The 18,584-nt window shown below is 39.6% G+C and overlaps 1 protein-coding gene across 2 annotated transcripts in view; it reads right to left on the bottom strand.

Annotated features, from left to right (window-relative positions):
* Nucleotides 1–15,260, bottom strand: part of TFDP2 (transcription factor Dp-2 (E2F dimerization partner 2)) — a 50,072-nt gene extending 34,812 nt beyond the window's left edge. The window contains exons 1-3 of one of the 2 annotated variants that reach the window (XM_014951729.1): nt 15,168–15,260; nt 12,669–12,762; nt 6,231–6,297 (exon numbers count right to left, since the gene is read on the bottom strand). In XM_014951729.1, the coding sequence (XP_014807215.1) occupies nt 6,231–6,297; nt 12,669–12,683 (82 nt within the window). In that variant the 5' untranslated portion in view covers nt 12,684–12,762; nt 15,168–15,260. Of the gene's footprint in view, nt 1–6,230; nt 6,298–12,668; nt 12,763–15,167 lie in introns of those variants that run through there. The other variant, XM_014951728.1, reaches the window with a different exon arrangement.
* Between the last annotated feature and the right edge of the window lie 3,324 nt (nt 15,261–18,584).

The raw sequence follows: 18,584 nt of genomic DNA, 5'->3' as shown, positions 1-18,584 counted from the left end.
TTGTGCTCCAGGTGACTTCTCTGTGTATTTAATTGATCTGATTTACTTTGGGGAATATCCCTTACTTGCAGGTCACGTACATCAAGTACTTTTAAAATAAGCTAAAAGCATGACAAAAGATGAGCTTGAAAATAGTATAACTAAGAATGCAACCTATCAAATACAAGTTAATCCTTACTAGACATTTTTCTATTTATATCAGATATATTACTTCTTCATTCTTACCAGCAGCTATTAGTTTTGAGTGAAACAACCTTGTTACAGGAGACATTTTGCTTGTTTTGGAAACAAAGTCTCATTGAGAGTTTTTCAGCTCAAAGTCTGGTATGAATTCCTCTCCTCCCAACCCCCCGACCAAACCTTCCTGATCACTTCTACTGGTTTTGCTGTTGTTTTTGTTGAAACTCTTAACATTTCTGATCACATCCCAAGTTCTCAAGTTTATGAAAAACATTAACAGACCACTCCCTCCCACCCCCCTGGACTACCTATTCTTGGTAAAATATGTACTTAAGCAAACTTACAGGAATCTGTAGAGAGAATGACAGAATGGTTGGTAGGGACCTCCAGAGTCATCTTGTCAAAGCAGGTTGCCCAGGATCATGTCCAGGTGGCATTTGAGTATCTCCAAGGACAGAGATTCCGCAACTGCTCTGGGCAACCTATGCCAGTGCTCAGTCACCCTCATGGTGAAAAAGTGTTTCTTGATGTTCAGAGGGAACCTCCTGTGTTTCAGTCTGTGCCCATGTCTCAGGCCCTGTCACCGGGCACCACTGGAAAGACCCTGCCTCCATCCCGTGTACCCTCCCTTCAGACATTTATATAGATTGGTAAGTTCACCCCTGGGCCTTCTCCAGACTTCAGTCCCAGCTCTCTCAGCCTTTCCTCACAGGAGAGATGTTGCAGTCCCTTCATGATCTCAACTCATTACTATGTCTGTGTCTCTCTTGCACTGGAGAGCCCCATAACCGAGCCCAGCACCCCAGGAGTGGCCTCACCAGGCCTGAGTGGAGGGGACCTGCTGTGGCGCCCAAGGCACCATTAGCCTTCCTCCCGGCTCATGGTCACCTTGCCCCCCACCAGCAGCCCCGGGCCCCTTTCTACAGCGCAGCCCCTGCCTGTACCGGTGCAGGGGCCGTTCCCCCCAGCCCGCCGAGGTCCCCCTGGCCAGGGGCCGCCCGCCCTGCTGCCCCACGGCCCGGCCATTTCCAGCCCTGCTCCCCGCGCTCTGCTCCCGCCCCGCGCCTTCCCTCAGGGGCTGGGCCCCTGCGCTACCCCCCGCCTCAGACGGCGGCGCCGGGCGATCCCCGCACCCTCCCGCCACCGCCGGGAGCTTAAACCAGGCAGGCCGAGCGCGGGGCTCCGTGGCGGCGGTGGCGGCGGCTCCCCCCTTGTCACCCGCGGGCACGGCGCGGCGGGGCCAGGCGGCAGCAATGGCGCGGGCGCGGCGGGCCCGGGGCGGCCGGCGGGGGCCGCGGCCTCAAACCTGCTGTGACCGGGGCTCTCCTCTCCACCGGGGCGGCCGCGCGCACGGGCATTCACCCCCATCTCAAGTTAAATTCCGTCGGTCCCACACAGCGGTACGGCCACGGGAGCGGTGCCTGGAGACTGAAGGAGCTGGAAGAGATTTTGCTGAGGCCATGGAGTCTCGATGGCAGAAACACGGGTGTCTGACGGGGGCGAAGCACCGGCACGCACCCCAAACCCGCAGCTGCACCCCAAACCCACAGCCGCCGCTGGTGCGCCCTAGGGACGGGCCGCTGGAGTAGGGCTGGGTCCCCTCCTGCCCCCGTGGTGTGTGGCCGGTAATGGCCCCTCACCCCAGGCCACCTCAGCTCTGTCTGCACAGCTGCGCAAGGCAAGCACAAGCCTTTCACATCTGCAGGTGCTTTCAAATCGGGGTCTCTGCATGTCTTGTTTTGGTCAACGGAATCTTTAGGACACCCTGTCCCTTCACCTGTCACTGCAGGAGACTAACAAATTAAGGCACTTCAGGTGTGCTGAACTGGAGTGCTCACCTGGCAGCACCACAGCTCATTGAATTCACAGCTGAGAAGCAGCAGCTTCTTTGACTCCCTGATTGCAAACCTTGATTTTATTACAGGGCTTCATACCTAGGCAACTCCAGTGCTCTGCAGACCAGGTAGCCTTAGGACTACTCAGACTAGAATGGAGACCTCAAAGCTTTGGGCATCCACGTGGATGCACAGAGGGCAGGCAAGGTGGCTGTACGGGACGGGCGGCCAAGTGGTGATACAGGTGTGCCCTCTCCATGGAATCAGCCAGAGAAGATTTGATTTTCCATTTTTATAATATATATGAACAGGATTACAAAACTGGAAGAGTTTAACTTATTGACTGGGAACGTCTCCCAAACAGATTAAATTTTAAATTCTCCTGATTACACATGCAACTTTTCAACTGAACTCTACAGTGTGTCTGATTTAATTCATTCACAGCTGGAAACAATCACCCCAAACTTAAACTGAACTGTCACTATACAACTCGTTCACAAACCTAATTGTACTTGTTTGAGAACTACCTTGAACTATTATACTTCATAATTTTAACGAAATGGGCCAACTTCACAAGACATCTTGCCACTTAAACGAGGATTTTGTCTAAATAATGGAGCACCTTAGTTGTCAATTAACTTCATTAGGCACCAAAGTTCTGCCTACAGCCAGGAATGTGTTGGTTCTGTTAGAATAGAACATACCAGGAGTTTCTCCCAACGGGCACAATCCATGATAAAACACTAGAAGAATACCCAAGACATATGTACAGGTCTATCTCCAAGTCTAAGAACAGCAACAATTATCTCTGTTCTCCAAAACCTGAGAGGAAGCATCCCTTTTGCATTCAGTAACCTGAGAGTATTCACTCACTAAAGAACAAGAACCAAGCCCAATTTTTTTGTCTGGGAGAACTGAAATGCAGGTCTCCTACAGGAATAATTTTAATCGCTAGTCTGCCAGGCACTTTGAAATAAGGAAATGAAGCATAGTCAGCCCAGCTTGCCATAGCTGAGCAGTTTTGACTGTAACAATAAGAATCTACTACATCAAAGACTGAGTGGAAACACGAGTGAAAATGACTTTCAGAAAGGAGATACCCAGACTCTGCTGTGTGGACTCCTTAAAATACTTTACCCAGTGACCATCCTTGCAACAAGCAGTCCCTGGCATTAGGTGAGTACCCCGGCCATTAGGCAAGGGCCACCTGCATGTGGCATTCCCTCTCAGATCCAATGAGTATTCAATTTCAAGCAGAGGAAATAAGCTCCAAATGGAGATCCTTTAAGCCAAAAGAGCCTGTTTGCCTACGAATTAAGGGCAAAAAATGTAGGAAAGTAAATTGTCTGTTGAATGGGAATTGTTCACTAAACAAAGTGAACAACATTCGGACTGAATGCTCTGCTGAGCACTGTGATATTTCTTCTACACACACCTAGAAAGAAAAATCTAGTTCCTGTCAGGATTAGGCAGAAAGTCTTTGTATGAAGATTACAAATTTGGATGTGTGTGCTTTGATTCTGCAATCATCACATTTAAAAGATCGATTTCCTTAGTAAATGTGTATTGCATTTAGATATGCCAGGTACTAGAAATCCTTCTTTTTCCCAGACATCATCCATACAAGGAATAAAAAAAAAGTACTGAATAAAAAAAAAATACTGAAAGTATTCTAAAAAGCCTGAATAAAAAAAAGCTACAGCAGGAAGACCACAGTATTCACTAACAAGCATAGGAAACAAGCGAGCAATAAGAAAACTGAACCAAACAACCTGTCAACCTATTTAGGAACAGTAATTCAGATTTAAAAACCAGAAAAAGTGACACAGCATGTGCTTTAAGAATTACAGATTAGATTGCAACACCTAAGCAGTCTGTGAGCATTAGCTTCTCCTGTAGCAAAATAAACCTGGAAAATATCCAGAGCTTGTGCATGGACACTACAAGTCATGGTGGGAAAGATAAACGGAGCCTGACCAGCAACAGCAGCAGCAACAGAGCAAGTGCTTCAGATGGTTCAAGGAAAAAACTCAGGAAGAAAGAGATTTTGAAAGGTCAGCCTCCGACCAGAAAAAAACCCCAGAAAGCAATTTTAGAGCACGAAGGTCGAGTGAGCTATTTTGATTATGTGGTTTTAGTGTGAAAAGTCAGAAAACTTCCCCTGTATAACTATATATAATGCTAATGCTACAGAATGAGAATGCAGCTCTATGAGTACAGAAAGAGCAACAGCTCTTTTGATAAGTGTTTCGAGAGATTGTCCTGAAGTTTGAAACAGCATCCTCAAAGATCCAGGCTGCAGTCCACTGTTATTAGGCAAAGTGGCAGAGCAGTGGGTTGACCTAGAACAGTCCAGCATTTTTCAAAACTAAACCAGTGAAATCAGGATTACACAACAGATTTCATAGTATAAGAAAAGATCAGAGTTCATTAAAAAAAAAAAGGGACAACGAAATTTACAAGGAATTTTCTACGTGCTCATGGCTCAGCACTGGAATCTGAATAGTGTTCATTTAATGTGATATTGGTACTAAATTAGCATATTTGTACTAGAGGCCAGCGACAAGTAAACACACACCACAAATAATTATGTTTTTGGAAAGAAAAAAAAAGGCAACTATTCTAAACATAAATTTCTAGCACTTGGAATCTGATGCTTTCAAGAAGACCCTTATTTGAGCAAATGGCCTCTCTCACTCTTAAAAAGAGAACTACTTCGGTCTAAGAACATGTTGCTTCAGTCTAAAAACACTGTGAAGGCACATTATGAACAGGCCCAGATATGCAGCAATAAATTGCCTTTATTTTTACTATAGCAAATGAATTAATTTAGATAATGGATAAAACAATAAAAATTGTATTCATTCAAAAGTTGACAAAGCTGTGGTAAGAGAAAGTGGATCTGAATGCCTCTCAATTTCCAGAGTTCAACAGTGGACATGCCAGAAGAAGTAAAGGATACTTCAAGACTGAAAATAAAGACAGCTTGGATACTGGCATGCAATTTTTTCCAGCTTTTATGGAATATTTGATTTTCCAAGCCGGCATGAACAAGAGATTTTATCTCAACAGAGATGTCAATGATTTTTAATTATACCTCAAGGTTAAAAAAAAAAAAAAAAAAATCATCAGAACATAACATTTTAGAAAATACAGAAGAATGGAGGTAAATAATACATCCATTATTCCAGAAGCAAACTCAGGATGACTGAGATACTACCACTAACAGTAATGACGTATACTTTTATAAAGTCATCCAAGTCAGTTATTCTCTGAACAGATCAATTGCTTATCTCACAGAAATTATTTGAAAATGTTGCACTTATTTTAGTGTTTTTCCCTACTATTATGATACCATCACAAAATAATAAAAAAAAAAAGGGCAATTATCTCACCAGCGCACAATAAATTAATCCTCAAAGGCCAGAAATGAATCCGTAATGTTTAAAAAACAAAGAAGATACTGTAGCTCTAGGCATTGTCTGTTTAGACTCTTTAATTTTTTTAGACTCTGAAGCCTGATGCGCCTAAACTGCCGTGATGAGCCAAAAATCATTCTCCCAGCTAGTAGATGCATTTGTTTGTTGCAGTGGATAACAGCAAACCGGTATTTCCTTAGAAAGGTTGATCAAAGAATTTCCTGAATTGCAAATCCTCAAGTTTTCTAATACTGATAAGGGGTTGCAGTTTTATTTTATTGGAATCCTATATCTGTTCTGACTGCCAACATACCGTTTTAGAGTCAAAAGTGATTATTCTAGAAATGCTAAGATGAAACAGGGTGGAACAAAATATAATTATTATTTTAAATTGTCCACAACGCTTATGAAAGTATCAAAAGCTACGGCTGGCCATGCAGTCATGCTTAACCTTCTCTCCCATTTGAACAGCAAGAGAGTCTGGGAAGTTTAAGGGTGGGGTGGAAATCAGGAAATTCAGCACATTATTCACCATCAAGGAAAGAAAGAAAAGGGCTTACTTTATCCTCTAATTATTTTTACTACACTCTCTTTCACCCTCAGCAACACTTGCATGTCAGTAACAAACCCAGTGTAGATGTATGAAATATATTTTGAATATTTACATTCCGAGTCTCCCAAAACTGAATCAACCATATGCAGTGAAATCAGCAATAATACTAATTTGGTAAACATATGAGAGAAATCAGTCTTAATGTATGCTTCTTTTCTATATATACAAATAGAATTCTCTTACCTTTTGTTGGACTCTGGTTCTGATCTATAAATCCTTTCAAGTCTCCATTTGTGGAAGTCACACCAACCTGAACAAAACATTTTTGAAGTCTTAAAATATGATAAACCTTTCTATGTTTTCTAGTAGGCAACTAACAGTATTATGAAAGTAATCTGCTCTGCATTTCTGAAACATCATCATCCTATGAATAGCAGAGTTGAACAAGAGTATGAGATTCAAAGTAAAGGATCCAAGACATTTACTGTGCGTATATGAAGACAAACTCTAATTTTAACTAAGCTCTTACCTAAAAAAACCCTAAATATTCTGATACTGTACTATACATGACCCAAGCAGCACATTCTGGCAATTATGGTGTAAGTCACTGTCCACTTCAAGTCAATTAGAACAGCTGCCACCAATAACACTGCAGAAATCTGCCCGATGTTCAGTACTGTCAGTACTAAGCTGCATGGTCTACAGGTCTGAGGAGATGTGGCTCTTGATGCATTTTAAATACATTCCCTAGTCTTCAGATATAAACTGATTTACCCTGGGGGTAAATTACCAGAGACATGGAGAATTTAAATTATAAACAGAATGGTGCATCTCAGACTTTGGCATGTACACAAAGCACAGAAAGGTGGGGTTTGTATAGAAAAAACACAAGATCACTGTTCCTGGATGAGGGAGAGAAGAGATGGAAAGTCCCTCAGATCCCAGCTAACAAAGGAGGGGCCCAGCACGATGATAAGGTATTCTGCAGTTTCAGAGCGTTCTGCTTGCACCACCTTAGTCACCCCTGTCCAACAAAGCATTTTGTTTTGATTCCAAGACGGAAGCTGTGGCAAGCACTGATTGAGCTCCATTGGAGCAGCAACAATTAAAATAAATACTATAAAATCTCTTTTTAAAATATTATAAAACTTGAGTACTTGTGTAAATAATTGGGACAAAGGGTTCAGGTATCCAAGTTAAGAAAAAACATACAATCAAAGAATGAGTATTTGCTTTATTTTACAGATATATGGAGTAATAATGGAACATATGCTAGGGTCACTCGTAGAATTTTAATCATATCAAATTAGAGAATCATTTGACTGCTGGCAAATTAAATGGTAGTAACATAACACTAAAATAGGCTACAGAAGAACAAAAAGTACCTATTCCAAGCATTTAATCACTCCGTTCCGCTAGAGAGCTTGTATTCAGCAAGTGGTTTTTGAAGGGCAAAATCTGCACACAGCGTTTTGACAGACTCTTTTGAAACTACTTCTATTAAGATTTTTTTCACCATCAGGAGCAACACCTGAACATTAACTGTTGCTGCCCTACCCTGGTCATAGAATACTGCCTAAATGAGCTAAGCTACGTGCTTCTGTAAACAAGCCCGTAGAGCTGCTCAATATAGTTCATCAATTTATCTCAAGCGTTGTCTGTATCAGACTTGCTCTTTCCTATCACGCCCAACCAGATGGTCAGATACTGTTTCCAATGGGCAACCAAGCGCTTTGGTTGTTGCAGACTACACTATCACCAGAAGTGGCTTTTGAAACAGAGCAAGGCTGTCTCATTTTTCCCTCTCTGTTTTCCCTTTTCCCCCGCAGGTGGCAGCGGAGCAGAGGCAATGCAGCAGGGCTGGGGAGGACACGAACAGCAACGCCTGGATTTGAGCAGGGGAAAGAGGAGGAAGACATGAAAACAAACGTTAAACGTCTCCTATAATGTTCTGGTAGCACGTCCACAAAGAAAACAGGAGCATTCGAGTATTCTTCCCCCAGGGTGCTTGGGCAGCAAGGAAAGCCCATGTTAGGGTTCCCTACACTGAAAATGTGTTCTTGAAGAGATCTTCAAAATAGAGGTCAGAAAGGTTATTAAATTGAATAGCAAATAGCATTGAAAGGGCATTACGACTGCAAAGCCAAGATGAAGAGCCAGCACTCTTCGATCATACTACTGCTGCCTTTGCACAATTAATAACAGTATCAGCTTCTTGGACCCTTGCCACTGCAAGACATAGAACACCACAAATAGGAAAAAATTTTAATTCAGAGAATGAACAGGGAGCCACAGGGATAAATATAAAGTATTAGATATAAGGGCTTTAACTCGTTCCAAGAGAAGGGGTAAGAATTACAATTCCCATGAACATCTTCAAAGGCAGCACTGCAATTTGTTCACAACTGAACCTTCAGCTCTAGATTTATAACTCTATTGATTCATACCGGTGCTTCAGCTAAACACTGAAGATGATATACATATGCACCGTCAGCTCAAGATGACTCTCCAGCCATTATGAAAATTTAAACATTTACATTTAATTCTCTGAAAGATTTATATTATTTAACTGGTTCAGTATTTAAGGAAATATAACAAAATACTTGAGTCCTTTTTTTTTTTTTCTGTATCCAGTACTTCATTGATCCAAATTACAGAAAACTACAGCAGGATTTTGTTTTGCATAGAAATATTTCTTTAATATTTCTTTTCATTATGATGGCCCTAGTAACACATTTACAAAGAACATCCAATGAACAGGAGCACTTCTCTCAATTTTATAATCTTCGTATCTAAATTTATAAGAGCTTGAAAACAAAACTGAATTTCACGAGAACTTAAATGAGAAGCCTGGCAGATCTAAAGGAATTTGTTTCTCTTGCAGAAGAGCTATCGTAACTAAGTCCTCAGAGGAAACAAAGTGTGATGCAATACTACAATACTGCAGCAGAACAAGAACTTTATAGTATTCCATTTCAATGTCAGACAGGTCCTAGGCCATGTTGTTATCTGGAGACTGTACCACCCACTACTTTTGGGAATCTTGTCATTTAACCATTCCTAAAATGAAACCAGCAAACAATCCAACACTTACATAGGTATTTCTGCTTTATAGCACTGCCCCAGAGTGTGCGGATTACTGGGTATGGCAGGAGCTGAACTCCTGCTTCTGTCCATCTGCAGCAAGATGAATCCAGCCATGAAGTAAGATGAAACAAGCACTTGGCAGGCCTTTGCATCCTATTAAATGTTTTCATCAATTTTTTTTCCCCTCTCTAAGTAGGTGACTTTGAAGTTTCCGAATGGGGCGAGGGGGAAGAAAAAAAGAATCACAACCAGCGTTTTGGACGGGGCAAGCTGTCACGAGCTGCTCTTGTAGCTTATCAGCCTTCTCCACTGTATTCAGGTAGCAAGTCTCCGCCTGCAATCCTTCCCTTTCCTTAGAGAAATTAACTTGCCCATTAACCTGAAAAGATTTTGTTCTCTCTGCCCTAGAATTAATCCAGATTATAGCATGTATAAGTTGCAAATGGGTAGAGAATCCATTAACTGGCTGTTTTCTTATAAGCCCTAACAAACTCACTTGTAGACATGCTGTAGTAGTATCACTTATGGAAATAACTAAGGACCGAAAAAGGCCACTCTCATCATAAACTAAAGAAACCCGCATGGACTATTAGTGCAGAACAGCTAGTGTCCTTTACATTGGTTTTGAAAAGTTTCCTGTGTAAGACAGGTGTTAAGGCTTGTCTAAGGCCCTCTTGACCAACAGTTAAACTGTTTTCTTCCACACTGACATGTACAAGGACAGCTATTATAGCCATTTAACTGACCTCATCTATGACAAGACAACTACCCTCTGAAAAGCAGTGACAAATAACTTTACAAGCACAAGTATATAAATTCAGATCAGGCAATCAAAACTAACAGTCTTATTCAAATAATCTGCTTGAGTCATATAATTTATCCTTCCTAAAAATAAATTTACCATAAGTATTTACTAATTTTTTCCCCATTTCTCAATATTATTTTGATGTCTTCTTACCTGAAGGACAGGTGGGAGTGGAAGTACAAAACAGGCAAGAAAAATACATTTTATGATATAAGCAAAGAGTGAATTAACCCATTATGACAGGGTGACTCAAATTACATCTGGGTACAATGTGTACAGTAAGCACATAAACATCTCATCTCCAAGAGAATCTGTAACTTTTATTCAACATTTTATTATTCATAGATGGTTTTGGTTGGATTTATTTTGTAAAGAAGGCCAAGTTGCCCATAAGCAGTGTTCCACAAGCAGACATTAAAAAGTATCCTGCTTTAGAGAAAGTGAGCAGTAAACCCAGTCTTGATAATTCTCCAATCACATACTCAAAAAGTTAGCAAGGAAAAACAGTGATGGGGAACGTTAATCATCTCACATGCATATTCAATCCATGGAAACATTTTTGCCATGTGCTTGAAGTGAAAGTTTCCTTGGAGACAAAGTTGCTCAACACAGCTTTTGCATGTGAGATGCAAAGACCTCTTAGCCTAAGCTCACAGCACTTCGCTCTTGCGATGCATTAGCAGCACAAACATCCCTAGACCACTGTGTTCCAGTTGAGGGGTAGTGATTTCAGAACACAGAGGTGACAGCTTCTTGAGATGTACATGTCTGATGAAAGATACGTGCCCTTTAGAGTTTCCCAGAAGACGTCCCAATTCTAGTACTTTAAAGTTCCCTTTCCTTGATGCTTCAACAAAAAGAAAAAAAGATGGAAATACTTCTGCAGAGAACCTCTCTCCCTCATCTCATTCTGCAGATCATTAAAATATTTCAGACAGCAAAACATACAAACACTAATCTTACACTTGAAACAGGTTTCAGGCTGTAGAAACCCATAGCCATAGCTAAACCCTGGAACTCTGCAAATTCAGAAGCATCCTTGGGCCTTCTAATAGAAATAGAAAACACTAGGGCTGACACTACTGGCCCAAGTGTGCAGTTCTGAGTAACTAAGGTTGTGAAATCCTGAAGAAGTGCTACAAATAAGGACAGAAAGTGTATGACCATCCTTGCTTTTACACGTTTATTTTGCAAATCCTTTGAAGACATATACTTAAACATTAAAACTGAGTTCTACTTTCACCTGCACCACAGTAACTGATTTTTTAAAAACAAACCCATAAACATTAACTAAATAACTAGGTTTGCACGGTTTAATATGCAAAATTTCAAACCAATAAAGTATCTATTCTAGAAAACAACTACAGCTTTGTGTTCAAGTGAACAACAAAAACATATTTCAGTAGTCAGCACAAGACTGGGTTACCCAGACTGAATATCATGTCTGTCTTTGGAGGTTTTCAAAACCCAAAGCCCTGAGAAGTCCCGAACAAAGCACCAAGCAACTGGGTTCTGAATTCAAGTATCAAAGAGCTTTATGCAAAGCACCAGAGTAAATGCCTCCTGAGATCCCTTCCAACCTATGTCACTCTATGATTCTAAACCACAACACTATGGATTTTATTGACATTGGCATTTATCCTTTGACTGCATTGAACGAAAGGTCAAAATCACATATGATTTGGATTTGTGCAGCTGCTCCACACATATCAGTAGAATTACCTGTTTATACTACAGTTGAATATGGCCTACAAAATCAGCAAGTCAAAAGGGTTTGCATATAAATGCCAATTTATTTTCTGGCTTCAGTTTGAATCAAAGTTTGAAGACCTTACCTAGAACTACACATCAAATCAAATTATTAATAAAGTAAACAGAAATTTCCAAGACTTGAGAATTTTTTTAACCAAGCTATGCCCCTTGGCATGAATCTAACCAAATATACACAAAAGCTTTTGCAGCTACTAAACAGAGAGCCATCCTAGAGCCACCTGCACTTTTATTGTGGGGTACTTCTTTAGTCACATTGGTTCCTAAACCTGTTCAGATTTAACTAGACTGCAGGATGCCCTACCAAATGCAGTCAAAGTCATACTCAACTCACTGACCACAAAGCTTAATCAGAACTGTTCTCTATACAAACTGTGTACCTCAGGAAGCACAGCTAATTAGGCAGAAAATTAAGGTCAGGATGTTAGACATTTCATAAGCTTCCTCAGAACTCAGGATAGGGAAATCAAATATAGAGACTCTAGACAGGCTTGTTAATGGGGCAGGCAAAGAAACAGGAAGGGCCTCAGTCTTCTAGAAACCAAGAGTGTACCAACATTAGTAAAGTAACTAGTTTTGAGACTTGGACTCAGTAGGAGGATTTCACTCTGATGCAAAGGTGAGATGCTCCCACAAAATGAGAAGCTTTCTGGTAAGTTTGAAACAATGTTACAGGAATCATAGAATATTTCAAGTTGGAAGGGACCCATAAGCATCAATAAGGAAATAGCATAAAGCATTGCCCCAGTTATTAACCTGACCTACAGCTGAGTGAACTCCACATCTTTAAAGAGCTTCTAACCAGTTTAAATGTATCAAAGTACTGTAGAAGATGATGGGGTACACATTTGTGGTATACAAAAATCGGACAACATGTTGAATCTGAAGGTCTTCGTGTTTGATTTCTTTTATGGGCAAATGCAAGAGATCAAACACAAAGACCTTCAAGTCCTGAAAGGCAGAAGTGACTGGCAGCATACCAACATAAAAAGTAATAAATGTTATAGAATTATACTTACATTTTTTGCCGTCATGTCAGACAATATTGCTTTATATTCTGTAAAACCATAAGATATCCCTTTTCATCTTCACAGAATCTTTAAAATGAACATCCTGTAAGAAAGTTAATAAAATGTATTAGTTAAAATATATTTTCAGTTACCTCTCTAGCTGAAACGCTGCATCTCCAGAGGAGAGGTTTTTATTTTTTTTTTACTCTTTGATAAAATCAATCACCACAATAGTCAGGTTCTGCATGGATACTAAAAATAAACATTGCTTGGAATACACAGAGGTGTAATCTTATATATAGAGGCCCAACTTACATGGAGGCCTAACTATATTAATGTGCTAGCAAATCATGTCTTGCCATTACTAAACTCTTGTTATGAAAATCATGCAATCATTTGCATCTAATGTACATTGTCTCTAAAAAATGGAAGTGAATTCTCTCCACTGTGTCTTTAGCCTCCAACAACAGAGAAAGCTTCTAATTCCATCACTGCAGACATCCAAAAATCCTGACAAAAAGTAGGATATACTATGAAATGAATATACACAGCAAACATTAAGTACTTTTAGAAACATCCAAGAAAACACATTCCAGTTCAAACTAATCTTTTTAATATTTTCTGGCTTTGTTATTAACCCTATGTAATTAGAATTATAATGTTAGAATTCCAGGAAAAGACAAACATTTTGGTATACTGAAAAATCCCTAAAGCAACTTCTTTTTAAAATGAAGGCTTCCAGAAATCTTCCAGAAAACAGAAGAAAAGAAGTTACAACTCAATGCTGGCAGTACAAATCATTTTAAAGACGGAATTAACTTCACAAAGCTTTTAAGTACTTCAAAAGTACTTTATAAGTACTACTTGCTGTTAAAAAATGAACTACAAAAGACATCTGAATTGTGCTTGGATGTATAAGAGAGGGAGAATTGTTCACACTTTCAGGAGTGGAATCAATTCAGCGGTACCTTTTGGAAGATGCTTAAACTAGCTACCAAATATAAGTCACAACCATTTTCAGCAGAACTCAGCAGCTACAAAAGCAGGGTGCAATTCATGCTATTTCCTCTGTATTTTAACCTACACAAAGTTTGAGAACGGCCAGTCTTCACTTCCCTTCTAGAAAAGTGCCGAAAATTTTTTCATAGTTTAGTGTGCATAGCTAATGGGGAACTCTTCCATCACTGCATTAGTGGTTTTGGACAATCCAGAAGAATTTTAAATTCTAAGATGTTCCTATAGATTTCTTGGTTTATTCAGACATCATATCAATTAAACTGTTATTAGAGTTAGTGGGAAAACATTTTAATCAACTTAGAGATGTTCTCCATTTCCTTTTGAATTAGTTGTATTTATCTTCCTTAGTGCCTCTTTATCATAGCCATAATTAAGAAGCTACTCCAGCATATCAATACCACGTAATTCTGTTTACTGAAATATTCTCCCATGAAAACTTTAAGTGAAGTGTTTTTCTCTACCTTCAGAGAGGACACTACAGAGAGGTATATATTCACACCCTGGGGAAAGAGGCTACTGGATACGTGTGGCAATCCTGAAAGCTGAAGAGCCACAGAAAAGCCATAAAGCTACAGTGGCCATGGCAAAGAGCAAATACTGAATCCTTGCATCATGTCTGAAAATTATGATCAATGTGCCTTTTCTTTTTCCACCTTCCTCCTCCTTCCACAGAAACTCTCCAAATACATCATCTGGAGCTCTGGCCAAAATTCATGATGCAGTCTGACCTCCCTCTCTTGCTTTAAGAGGCTTTACAAGTAATTTACTCAAATAAAACATAGTTAAGAACACATTTGCTAAGCAGCTTTAACCCATTTAAAAATAAGCAAACTAGTTTCATCTTTGACAAGTTATTTGCTGTCAAGCTTAGTGATCCAGAAGGTATTGGCCATAAACTATTACAGTCCTTTGCCACAATGCTCTTCAGCCAGTAGGAACAGTTGGTATTCTTCCAGCTTTATGAACACATTTTGTCAAGCTCGAGAAGCCAGACTTTGTGACCCCACCATCTGCCATGACCTCTTGTCAGGTTCAGACAAAAGAACCTACACAGATGGCCTCAAAATGGAGATTCTCTTCATTCCCAATTGCTGTTTGACAGCTTGCACCACACAGATAGAGAAACATAAAACTCAACCTTTTTTTTCTTTAGCTACTTTCTACTGAAATGAAGCTGCATAAAGACAAGTTTAGAGTCAAAAGCATATGAGGCACAAAGATTGCTTTATTTGAACTAAGGTTGTCCCTTCATAATCTAAGAATTAGTTTATAATCCACTCCCCATAATTTTGCCTTTTGGTCAAATATTGTACAGTACAGGGAGCCAACTGAACTGTCTGACTTTGTAAACTTTGAGCTGTAGTTTCTCCTAGAACATATGTCACCTAATCACTTATGCCAATGACATTGAAAAGCCAGTTTGGGCATTAAATTTACAAAAGCCCAGATAATCAAGCTCTAGTTACAACAAAACAGTACAAGAGTGTTTACCTTTATCTATTCTCCTTAAAAGTTAAAAGCCAGATCTATTCTGAAGTTTCAGGGATACTGATGCTGAATCCCAGTACAAGAAACAATGTGAAACAGGAAACAAATATCTGCAGAAAAATATTATATTCCTTCATATTTTTATTTTCTATGGTCCAAAGTTTTATTTTTAAATTAGCCCTTTAAAATACACATAATAGTAGAAAAGAATAAAGCCCCTTACCATAACAGTCTATTTTCTGCCCCTGAAAATTAAGCTTTACCAAACTTAGCTAAAGAAAACCAGGGTTTCTCAAATTCTTACCAGTATTTCACATATCACACATTCATGTAGACTAGCACCACACAAAGATTCTCCCCAGTCCCAGAGGCCACTTCCGCTTCACAATGAAAGGTGTCATTTATGTAAGTATTACATCAATATCTACAAATTAAGACAACTATTGGACAGCTACCTAAATTGTTTATGATGAAAAGTCTTAATGACACAAGGAAAAAGCTGTAGAGATATTTTAGTGTACCAGAATGCTTTTTATCATCACCAGGAAATAATTTTTTTCATTTACTTGATCAAGAGTATTGAAAAGTGAAAATTATTCCAATTAACTGGGTCAGCTGAGAGGAAAGAAAACATCATCAGTTTCAAGAAAAAGAAATCTGTATAATGCCAGCCTGTCCACTAGAAATTAGTTTATGTTCTTCGCATCCCTCTCCATAGAACTAACTTTCCAGCTACAGTACTATAGAGCTGGTTTCAGAAGACAGCAGTAACAAAAAGATTCCTTATTAATCAGAAAAAACTCAGTTTTAAACCACTAATTTATGCTCAGCATCTACATGGATTAGACCACCTGTTACACATATGCTGCTTCATTGTGTCTCGGTTTTCAGACCAGTAAAAATTTCAAAATTAGGAAGTAGTTATCAGAAATCCACCTGCTCCCAGGAAGTGTTTCCCCATCTTGGATACTGAAGTGGTTTTTAGGCACAACTCCTTTTTAAAGCAACTGAGATAAAAAGAGTACCAGGTTTAATGAAAATATCTGTAGGGACTAGACAGATTAATTTCTTGATACACCAAGAAACAGAAATACAACTTTGTTATCAAATTTCTGAAATTTAAATTACAGATTTTGCATCTCTATAAGAAGATTCCATTGATTTGTCAACTTTTTTTTCCCCTGAATCCTCTTTAAATGACTTAGTCCCAGTTTTATTCTTTATTTATGTATAGAAGAAATAACTTTGGCCTACAAACTGCAGAAGACAGGAATACCCATGAGCATGATGCTTTAAACCAAGATGCAAACAGAAGATATAACTACCTGAATCTAATCTGAAAGTAGAGATCTCACCTAGGAGTTTGTGGGAACCAGCTGACACACAAGAAATCAGAAGGAACAAAACCAATTGACCAGGTTCTCATAAGTTACTGTGATTGAGCAAAATGCCAAAGTATCATCAGAACAAATTACCCGACTCCTCCTGACAAAAGCAGTAACTATATTTCAAGTTTACACAATAGAAAGAACCTGGAAAAACAGACAAGGCCTACATGCAAGCTTAGTTAGTATAAACTGTAGCACTTGAGCTACATAATGAAAATGAACATTTAATGTGGTTTGCTAAAAGTGTGCGAGGGGCAATGTCCCTTTATGAGCCTCACGCAGCACATATTGAGGCAACAAATGAATCCGATTCTTTCAATACTCTCGGACTTGATCCCAAACTCAACATCCCCATTACCCCCACTGTTCACTCTATTTACTCCCGCTGTTCCACATTCCCAAACTCAACATCCCCATTACCCCCACTATCCGCTCTCTTTACTCCCGCTGTTCCACACGTACGTGCCCAGCAAAAGCACTGCTGATGGAGAAGACTGAATATCCTGAATCCCAGGGATGAAAACGGGTCTGAGTGGACGTACAAGTGACGAGAGCACACAACACAGGAATAAAATCCAAAGCTGTAATCAATCTCTCCCCTAGATGAAAGTGTTCAGTCTCCATGCGATTAATTGCACTGCTGAGCCTCCAGTCCTGACAGTGCTGAGACTCAAATCCCATCAACCTGCAACTAGATATTCCTTCCCTCAAGGGACTCGGTTCCTTAGGCACGCTCTTAGGCATGCCCCATGTCATGCAAGTACTAGGGGTAAACTAAGAACAGGAGCAGCACTCACAGCTTATTTCAAAATCAATGAGGTGAAGTGTGTCCCTTATTGCTTAAATAAGGAGGACATTACATTAAACATGTGGAATAATGCCCAAGTACTTGAACCTTTGAAGGCTCTTTTAATTCCCCAAACCAGCTTACTGTCATTCAAGATAAAGTGCACAGGGCTTGACCATGGATAACACTTATGCAGCACTTAAAAAAGTAAGATGATGTAAAACTTTTTTTGAGTTTTACAGACAACTCACTTTATCAACACAGATATGCACAGATACGTTTGGAATTAATAAAAATTTAGCTGCAGTTCTTTCAAGTAGACAATCTATTTTATAAGCTCATCTTTTGTTCTCTAACTAGGTTTCTAGCCCAGGGTTTTTTCCACAGCTGACTACTATACAGGGCACAACATTTGGGAGTCTACTGCTTCAGTGGGAAGAGGCAGGTACAACTTCCTTTCTGAGTAAAGAGCACATTGTGTTTTCACAAACATATTTTTGCCTTAAGAAATTTAATTTTAGCAATGGGTTGACATTTGAAAAAAATTCAGTGATCTATATGACTGACTGTAAAATACCTTGGTAAGACAGTCTTTGTGCACTGCCAATAATACTCCTCTTTCAATTAAGCTCAGCTGAAAAGAGCATCTTTTTGACTACTGAGACTTCAAACAAGCTTCTTGCTACCACCAGCTCATATACCGCATGATACCTCAGAGAATGCTCTAGATATTAATCTGGTCTTGTAATGAGTTTTAACGTTGAGATTTTCAAATTTCCAGAGTTATCAGCACATTGACAAATACATGGAACAGTTTCACCATCCTGCTGAGATACACTTCTGTCTACACCCCGCAGCTGGAAGGACCTTATCATCCACTTAACTGAACATAATTTTATATTTCAATTTGATTAAAGATCACCAAGTTATATAGAGATAAAGAACTTGATGACGGAGGGTGGCTTAGTAATAACAATTTCCTACATTTTCCTTATAATTTGCTAGAAGCTTTGTTCTAGCTTAAACCCATTATTAACTCCAGTCTTGCATGAAGATCATGACAGTATTCACCGGAGGAAAAGTTACAAAAAATTCATACTTCTTTAGTTATAATTCAGTACAAAGGCAAAAAGGGATTCTTCTAGCGATGCACAAGCTCTCAAATACTGATTACAGCACACAAAATTACCTAAAGGGTGCAATTCCATGAAACGAGTTGCACTGACGTAAAATCCTACCACCGCC

Source organism: Calidris pugnax, unplaced genomic scaffold (assembly GCF_001431845.1).
Source record: "Calidris pugnax isolate Ruff unplaced genomic scaffold, ASM143184v1 scaffold197, whole genome shotgun sequence".
Lineage (NCBI taxonomy): Eukaryota > Metazoa > Chordata > Aves > Charadriiformes > Scolopacidae > Calidris > Calidris pugnax.
The sequence above is the reverse complement of the archived record's forward strand: the minus strand, read 5'-3'. Positions and strand labels throughout refer to the sequence as shown.